Source organism: Fukomys damarensis, unplaced genomic scaffold (assembly GCF_012274545.1).
Source record: "Fukomys damarensis isolate Sample0158 unplaced genomic scaffold, DMR_v1.0_HiC HiC_scaffold_3, whole genome shotgun sequence".
NCBI lineage: Eukaryota > Metazoa > Chordata > Mammalia > Rodentia > Bathyergidae > Fukomys > Fukomys damarensis.
In genome coordinates, this window is record NW_022900915.1 from 16,041,187 (window position 1) to 16,049,788 (window position 8,602).

Genomic DNA, 8,602 nt, shown 5'->3' on the forward strand with positions numbered 1-8,602 from the left:
AAGAGGAGGGGTCACAAGTGTCAGATTTTGGAATCTGATGGCAGATCTTATATGTAACAGATATATGTGGGTCTGACTCTTAGGAGGGCTCTGCTGACCTTAGACTAGTAGAAGTTTGAGGAAACAAAGCTAGAAATAATATATGGGGAATCACGTTGGCGCTGAGCGCGGGCGAGCCCTGGTCGCGGGCCTGCAGCGTCAGCTCGAAGGCGCGCAGCTGCTCGTGGTCGAAGGCGCGCTGCGCGAACACCACCCCGCTCTGCGGGCTCACGGACACGTAAGACAGCAGCGCTCTAGGCTCCAGGTCGCTGGCCACGATGGAGTAGGAGACCTGGCCGTTGGGTCCCAGATCTGGGTCCCAAGCGCGGATCTGGGTTATGGAGGCCCCGGGCTGGTTGTTTTCTGGTAGGTGGACCAAGTAGGCGGGTTGTTCGAAAATGGGAGCATTGTCGTTTACATCACCAATTTGTAGGGTGACGCTGGCGCTGGAGGACAGGGGAGGCTTGCCCTTGTCAGTAGCGGTGACAGTGACATTGTACTCTGCAGTCTTCTCTCTGTCCAAGGGTCCATCTGTTACAAGCTTGTAGTAATTATTGGCAGAAGTTTCAATTCTAAAAGGAATTTTTTCTTTTATGAGGCATGTGATCTCTCCATTTTCTCCAGAATCTTTATCATATGTTTTGAACAGAGCAATTACCATTCCAGGTTCTGCAACCTCGGTTATGGAACTGGACACTGAAGTAAAAACTACTTCCGGAACATTGTCATTCTCATCCAGAATTTCTAGTATAATTTTACATTCAGTGCCCATGCCTCCACCGTCCCTTGCTTCTATGCTCATGGTATAACTTCTTCTGATTTCGAAGTCTATAGGATCTTTGGATTTAACTTCTCCATTATTAGGATCTAGTATAAACTTATTTCCAATACCATCTCTTAGGGACTTGAAGGAGTAGGTGATCTCTGCATTGATGCCCTCATCCTGATCAGTAGCTGTCACCTGTAACACAGAGGTGCCTGGGGGCACGTTCTCTCTAAGGTTGACTTTGTATACATCCTGAGTGAATACTGGGGGGTTATCATTGGCATCAGTGACCTTGATTTTAATTTGAGCAGTGCCAGTTAGGACAGGGTCTCCCCCGTCCACTGCAGTCAGGAACAGAAGATGGGAACTCTGTTGTTCCCGATCCAGCGGCTTCTCCAACACTAATTCTGGGACATTCTTGCCCTCGGTCTTGTCCTTCACCATGAGAAAGAAATGATCATTAGAGCTGAGCTGGTAACTTTGAAGAGAATGAGGTCCTACATCTGCATCGATAGCAGATTCCAGGCCAAATCTAGTGCCTGGAAGTGCTAATTCATTGATTTGTAAAACAATGGTACTTTCAGGGAAACGAGGGGGATTGTCATTTATATCTTCTATTATCACATCTATGTGAAAAACATTTAGAGGATTTTCTGCTACAATCTCTAACGGTATTACACACAGAGGGCTCAGGGGACAGAGCAGCTCCCGATCTATTCTGTCATTCACAAGGATGTCCCCATTCTCAGTGTTCACGGAAAAGTATTGTTTCTCTGCACTAACTCTGAGGTTTCGGGCAAGTAAATTCCCAATAGGCAGCCTCAGGTCCTCAACTAGGTTTCCTACTCTTGAGCCCCTGGCCATTTCTTCCGGAATAGAATAGCGGATCTGTTCGGCAAGCGCCGCGCTGAACAAAGGCACAAGAAAGGGAAAGAGTACTTGCCGCCACCGGCGCCTTTGCTTCCCTCGGTATGCCATCCTTCTTGAGTGCTGTTGCAGCTTCAGAAATTAACGGAAGATTCTTCACAAATGGCTTTGAAAATCCAATGGCCCTAGTTTGCAGGTACCCCAGACTCTATGGAGTTTGATTTGCCAAGCAGAAAACCCAAGCCTGGGGCACCCTCCTCTCTGCCTTGCTTCTGTGACTGCGCAAATAGGCTCGGGAATCCTGGGATCCAGCTCTTGCGGCGAATTGGTCAACAGCGGCGCTCAGAGACTGTTTAGAAAACTGCAGTCTGAAGCTTTTGCAAATTCAATAGGATTCCATATTCCACAGATAAATTGGGCTGTGTGAGGACTGAAGCAGTTTATGAGTTTTGAGTGTCTATTTTCCAGTGTTTAGTATCCAAGAGAGTTCCTTAGTGATGGAATCTACAGTAGAGCCATTAATCTAGTTAACAGGAGAGTTTTGTCCTTTCCTAATCAAAGAAAATGGACACACTGGAAGAATTAAGGAAAGTCTTCTCCCAGATGAACAAAGACCACGTGGAAAAATAGCCCCACCAAGTGGTATAGGAAAGTTTTGACGATAAAATGACACCGTGTATTATCTTCACTCTGATATGCAAAAATGTTCTCCTTTTATCAGACCCAAAACCATAGAACACACATTCAAAATAAAGATGGACAATGCCATAAAAATATTCCTAATTACTTACAGTAAAGATTTAGGAAAGTGATTACTATGTATTGACATTTTCATCATAAACTGAATGTAAATGTATAGCCTAGAGATTCATCATAAAAATTTAATGACATGAAATTAAGGGTATTTTTATCCTTTTATTTAAATAGACTATATATTACAACTGCACAAAACTTTATCACTACCTGCAAGTCAAAACAACCTTAATACCAAGTTTCAAAGCCAATCTTTCTTTCCTTTTTGTTCTCCAAGATATTAGTTACCAGCTGTCAACTAGTTTAGACTGTGCTTAAGAATATGGAATGACTTACCTCTTCCAGTCAAGAAATTACTTTTCATTAATTTTTCTTGACTCCCAGATAAACTTGAGCATCTGTTGAAACATTTGCCTTCCCTGCTGTTGGAAATTCTTTTGTCCAAGAAATAGTTAATCAATTTCCAGTTAATTATATGAAGGTCATCTCCTAAGGGAAAATTAACATACACCATGTTCCCTTGAAAGGGAACATTAACATACACCGTACACGTAATTTGGGAAAAAGACTTAGAAGCCAGTGGGAGAGTGCTCAGCTGAACTGATTATGGAAATGATTCCTGCGATCAAACAGCCCAATGTATGTCTCTACCTCACCTGACTTTCCTAGACCTTGCTTCAGATAACATGAATGTCATTAGATAATCACCAAGACTCCGATAACAAGTTGTTTCTGAATACAGTAATTGAATATACTTATTTATAATACAAAACATGCTTATGAAAGAAAGAAAGAGAGAGAAAGAAAAAAAGAAAGAGAAGGAAGGAGTCAATCACTCCTAGGTAAACTGAAAATGAACAACAACAAAAAAAAAAGCGGAATATTTCTCAGTGTGTGTGTGTGTGTGTGTGTGTGTGTGTGTGTGTCGCTTACTTTCAGGACCCTGTATATGCTAAGCACATTCTCTACCACTGAGCAATACCTCTAGAACTTATATCAGTTCCTTATAAACCCTAAATACCTTCCTTCACCTCATCCTTACAAACTATTCCATAGGAAGAAACTGAAAGGTGAAACCATTTTTAGCAGATCTGAAAATAATTTTTTGAGAAACCCTGGACAAAAATAAAAAAATTTCCACATGTGAATTTACTACAACAAAAGCTTTTTTTTTTTTTGGTACCAGGATCAAATTCAGGACCTTGTGCTTGTGAGGCAGGTAGCAGAAGCACTGAGCTAAATCCCTGGCTACAACAAAATCTTTCTAGGGGTCTGGGATTTAGCTCAGTGGTTCCACCACCTGCCTTGCAAGCACTGGGACCCAAGTTCAATCCCCCTCCCTGGTACCAAAAGAAAAACAAAAAGCTTTCTACAGACACTAAAGTAAAAGATGAAAGGAAGTAACATCAGTCCAACAATTCAATTATTTTTTCAGAACACTCTAATGACTTCCTTATAGTAATAGAAAAAAATCTGGAACTTAAAAAAAAAAAGAGTTTTGCATTTTCTCTCTCAAGAAAACCTAGTTAATATGTCTGTTTTGATAGGATAAAGAAATGAAACTATGTTGAAAGTCAACAAGATCTAAATATAATATATTACTAGTCTTTAGAAAGTAGAATAGAATTATTTCATACTCAGGAAAAAAATCAGCCTGTATGTATACTCATGTGTGTGCAGCTAAATAAATCAGAAAGAGCCAAGAGTGAATACTCCTACATCAACAGGGTTAAATGGGAACATTAGAAGTAATAGCACATAATGGTAGGATATAACTATAAACCAGTGGAGACACTGTGGAATTGAAATAGACACTGTGAAATGGAAATAAATAAAATGTTTGTAAATCATTAGTTTGAATCATAATCAGTTTACACTGATAGTAATAGACAATGATGATAGAAAAATAATACTAAATTCACCTTAATGCAAAGCAAGCCATGGTAGTTGAACTGATGCTTTCTAGTCAAAGGAAAATATTCTAGGTCTAAAAATATAAATGAGACTTTCATACTTTCACAAAGACTTTCTGAAAGGTGATGGCAATCTGATAAAAGGTAAAGCATACAAACTCACTCTAAATATGACTCATATGTCACTCTAAATATGTAGGAACTATGTCTACTCAAAACCCAGTTTTCATAATAGGTGTGGCAAAAATCCCCTTAAAAGACTTGGCAAAAATTGGGAGACAGAGAAATAAATCTCACCTGATTATCTGTTGGGTCATATTTGCCTAAAATGGTAGCCGAATCTATCAAGAGAGGCTCGCTTTTCTCACAGCTCTCCTGGCTGATGAGGGTGTCCACATAGTTGGGCTGTGGGAAGATCAAGTGGCTCTTCCTGGAGTCTGCGGTGAGTGAGACCTCATGGGAATAGGTCTGCAAGAAAGCTCGAACCCCATCCACACCCACAAAATCTGAGGTGGGCAAACCTGCTAATCCACTGCCTGCTGCCTGAAGAAAGCGAGAGGAGCGCCAGTGCCTAAGTCTGAGCGCCAGCAGCACGATGACAAAAATAAGGAAGATGCAGGAGACTGCGGCGATGGCCACAACTAGATAGAGTGTGAGGCCTGACTCATCAGGGTTAGCAGGAGACTCCAGATTCCCCAAGTCAGCCAGAATTTCTGGGATGCTGTCAGCCACCGCCACGGTGAGCGTTATGGTGGCTGACAGGGGAGGCTGGCCGTGGTCCTGCACAGACACCACGAGGCTCTGCTTGAGTGCATCTTTGTCCAGCAGTGTCCGGGCTGTGCGAACCTCACCCGTGTGCAGCCCCACCATAAAAAGACCTGGCTCGCTGGCCTTCAGCAGGCGGTACGACAGCCAGGCATTCTGTCCAGAGTCTCTGTCCACTGCCACCACCTTGGTTACTAGATAACCAGGCTCTGCCGAGCGGGGTGCCAACTCTACACCAGTGGAGCCATCTGTAGGGATGGTGGGGTACAGGACCTCAGGGATGTTGTCATTTTGGTCCAGCACAAACAGGCTCAGTGACACATTGCTGCTGAGTGGTGGGTCCCCACTGTCATGAGCAGTCACTCTCAGTTGCAGGTTTTGGAACTGTTCATAGTCAAAGGATTGCAGTGAGTAGAGGATTCCAGTATCTGAATGAATAGACACATAGGAGGATAGAGGCACTCCCTGGATAGTGTCCTGCATTAGAGAGTAAGTGACTTGGGCATTTTCTTTGCTGTCCAGGTCCGTAGCAGACACCGAGAAGATGGAGGCTCCTCTGGGGTTGTTTTCAGGAATGTAGGCAGAGTAAGAGGATTGGGAGAAAACTGGAGGGTTATCATTGTCATCTGCCACATTCAGCAAGAGGTGAGCTTCTGTAGATAAGGGTGGACTTCCCTGATCTTTGGCTGTCAATGTTATGTTGTAGCTCTGGATTTGCTCTCTGTCCAGCTCACTGTTTGTTATCAACTTGTAATAATTTCCATAAGTCTTTTCTAATTTAAAAGGAAGATTACTAGGAATGAAACAGGAGACCTGACCATTTTCTCCAGAATCTCGATCTCGCACATTTAGAAGAGCAATTACGGAACCTGGAGGAGAATTTTCCAGCAATGAATTAATAGAAGAGGTAATGGCTATTTCTGGAGCATTATCATTCACATCCATAACTGTGATCAACATCTTAGCAGTGGTCAAAAGACCGCCACCGTCTTGGCCTTGGATTTCCATCTCATAGAATCTGTATTTTTCAAAATCGAGAGGTCCTTGTACTAGAACTTCTCCAGTTTTCGAGTTCATCTGGAATATTTCAGAAGCTTTGCTTTCCATGTTTCGGAATGAATACATCACTTCCCCGTTAGTCCCCTCATCTGGATCTGTTGCATTTACCACGATCACCCGAGTTCCAGAGCTGAGGTTTTCGGGAACACTCACCTGATACATAGACTGTGTAAACTTTGGGGTGTGGTCATTCACGTCGAGGACCACCGCGCGAATGGGAATGGCGCCCTTGCGGATGGGATCGCCGCCATCTACTGCTGTGAGGAGGAGGTGGTGAGCTGCTTCTTTCTCCCGGTCCAGGCCTCCCTCCAGCACTAGCTCCGGATTCTTGACCCCATCAGCTCCTCTTCTCACTTGCAAAGAAAAGTAACTATTCGGGCTGAGCTGGTAGCTCTGGAGAGAGTTCGCCCCCACATCCGGATCCCTAGCGTTAGGAAGAGGAAATCGCGATCCAGGAGTTGCATGCTCACTGACTTTTATCTCTACTTCCTCTTCCCGGAAGCTAGGAGCGTTATCATTAATATCAATTATTTCCACCTCCACGCCATAAATCTTCAGGGTGTCCTCCACAAGAATCTCCAGACTTAAAAAGCAGGAGGACACCGCCTCACAGAGCTCCTCCCGGTCTATCCGGCCCGCGGTGACCAAGCTGCCGCCTCGCGGATCCAGAGCGAAAAGCTGCGTCTTTTCTCCGGAGACGATGCGGACTCCGCGCTCCGCCAGCTCCCGAGGCTCCAGCCCCAGGTCTTTGGAGATGTTGCCCACAAAGAATCCTCTGTCGGTCTCTTCTGGCACAGAATATCGGATCTGCCCAGCCCCCAAACCCCACAGCGTCCCCAGGATACAGCACAGCAGGAGCATCCCGCTACGGTCCTGACGCGGTGGCAGATTCTCCATGGCAGGGTCTGAGCAAATAATCCGTAGTGCCTTGAGCTGGTTTGCTTCCCAGGTATTCCGCATCCAAAATATATCAGAAAGCTGAAGATAGCGCTTTTAAATTTCCACCATCAGCATCGGTGAGTATCCATCTCATTCTGCTTTGTGTGGTAGAGGTCGGGGAGGGGAACTCAGTAACTCTCTGTCTCCCATTCCCTAATTGGTCAACAGCGGCGCCTAGAGCCCAATCTTATTATTGCAACGATGAAGAAAAACTGATGGTCTTGTTACATAAGAAATTTTTACACTTACCTTTTCGTGAATCATACGTATTTATATAGCTTGAAATCGCAAACAGTAGTTATGCAATATTATGGTAAAAGTTTACCGAGAGCAATTATGAAAGCAGAGATTATTAAAACGGCTTGTTTAATTTTTTAAAAGTTTTCAAAAATACCACTGGAACTAATAACGTGCAGGTTAGGTTCTAACTCATTTTACAGACAGAAAGGAGCTGGAATTTGTGGATGTAGAAATAAGACGGTGCAGACAAGATCATCAGGTAGGGGGCATGGCTAATTCTTATCATTTTTTGAGTAACAAAGATGGAAATTTTGATAAAATTTGGATAGTATTTGGGTTGTCACTTGAAATATCAAAGGAATATAACCGTATACTATATCCCTAACTAAATTTGTTTTCATAAAAATTTCCCTGAGATTTCATGTGCATGCATTGTATGGATGGTGCTGTGGATGGAAGCCAAGGCCTCGAGCACGCTAAGCTAAGCAAGTACTCTATCACTAAGCTACAATCCCAGTCCTCGGAAATTTACCTTAAAACGTTTTTGTACAACAGGGAGATCAAGCACTGCAAACTTGCCATTTAACAGTGATACCTGAAGGTTTCAATTATATTTGTAGTAGGACATTAACAATTGTTTAATATTGTGTAGTAACAGTACTAGAGTATACTGGCATATTGAAATATAAAAAGCAGTATTTTAAATACCTTGTTAAATGTCGTCTTGTCTGCTTCAATACTGGGAGTTAAAATACTAGCCAGTAGCATGGAGGAGCTATCTTTGTTGAGAAGATCTTGGGCGGCTGGACAGTGATCAACAGATGTGAGAAAATTAACTTCTGGATTTGTTTGGTCCCCTGGCACACACAAATTATAGGTGTAGGGCAACGTTCCCTCATTGTAGCTGGGGGGAAGCACAGGTACGGGCTTTGAGCAGAGAACCGACCCAAAACAGCTCCTGGCTGGGTGGCTGGAGGAGTGTCCCGAGCGCAAAGCAATAGCCAGAATCACTGCGAGGAGGAAGAGCACTGAGATCAAGGCCAAAGCCACCACCAGGTAGAACTGCAGCTCGGCCTGGGGGTCAGAGGACACAGGGTCTTCCCTGAGGTCCGGCAGCACCTCCTGCAGGCTGTCCGCGAAAACAAGGTGCAGCGTGGCGGTGGCCGAAAGAGGAGGCTGCCCACCATCGCGCACAGCGACCAGCAGGCGGTGGCGGGCAGCGTCCCTATCGCTTAAAACGCGAGCTGTGCGCACCTCGCCC

General features: G+C 44.1%; 3 protein-coding genes across 14 annotated transcripts in view; all 3 read right to left on the reverse strand.

Moving 5' to 3' along the window:
* Positions 1–2,287, reverse strand: part of LOC104855124 (protocadherin gamma-B2-like) — a 4,847-nt gene extending 2,560 nt beyond the window's left edge. The window contains exon 1 of the mRNA XM_033765430.1: positions 155–2,287. Coding sequence (XP_033621321.1) covers positions 155–1,783 — 1,629 coding nt within the window. The 5' untranslated portion in view covers positions 1,784–2,287. The remainder of the gene's footprint in view (positions 1–154) is intronic.
* The window catches only part of LOC104855158 (protocadherin gamma-C4), a 171,487-nt gene that overhangs the window by 75,159 nt on the left and 87,726 nt on the right, over positions 1–8,602 (reverse strand). Inside the window, exon 1 of one of the 12 annotated variants that reach the window (XM_019206015.2) lies at positions 4,636–7,576. The exons of the other annotated variants lie outside the window; for them this stretch is intronic. Within the exon in view, the coding sequence (XP_019061560.1) occupies positions 4,636–7,122 (2,487 nt within the window). The 5' untranslated portion in view covers positions 7,123–7,576. Of the gene's footprint in view, positions 1–4,635; positions 7,577–8,602 lie in introns of those variants that run through there. 12 annotated transcript variants of the gene reach the window in all.
* Positions 7,847–8,602, reverse strand: part of LOC104855156 (protocadherin gamma-B7-like) — a 3,325-nt gene continuing 2,569 nt past the window's right edge. The window contains exons 2-3 of the mRNA XM_019205999.2: positions 8,050–8,595; positions 7,847–7,936 (exon numbers count right to left, since the gene is read on the reverse strand). Coding sequence (XP_019061544.1) covers positions 7,847–7,936; positions 8,050–8,595 — 636 coding nt within the window. The remainder of the gene's footprint in view (positions 7,937–8,049; positions 8,596–8,602) is intronic.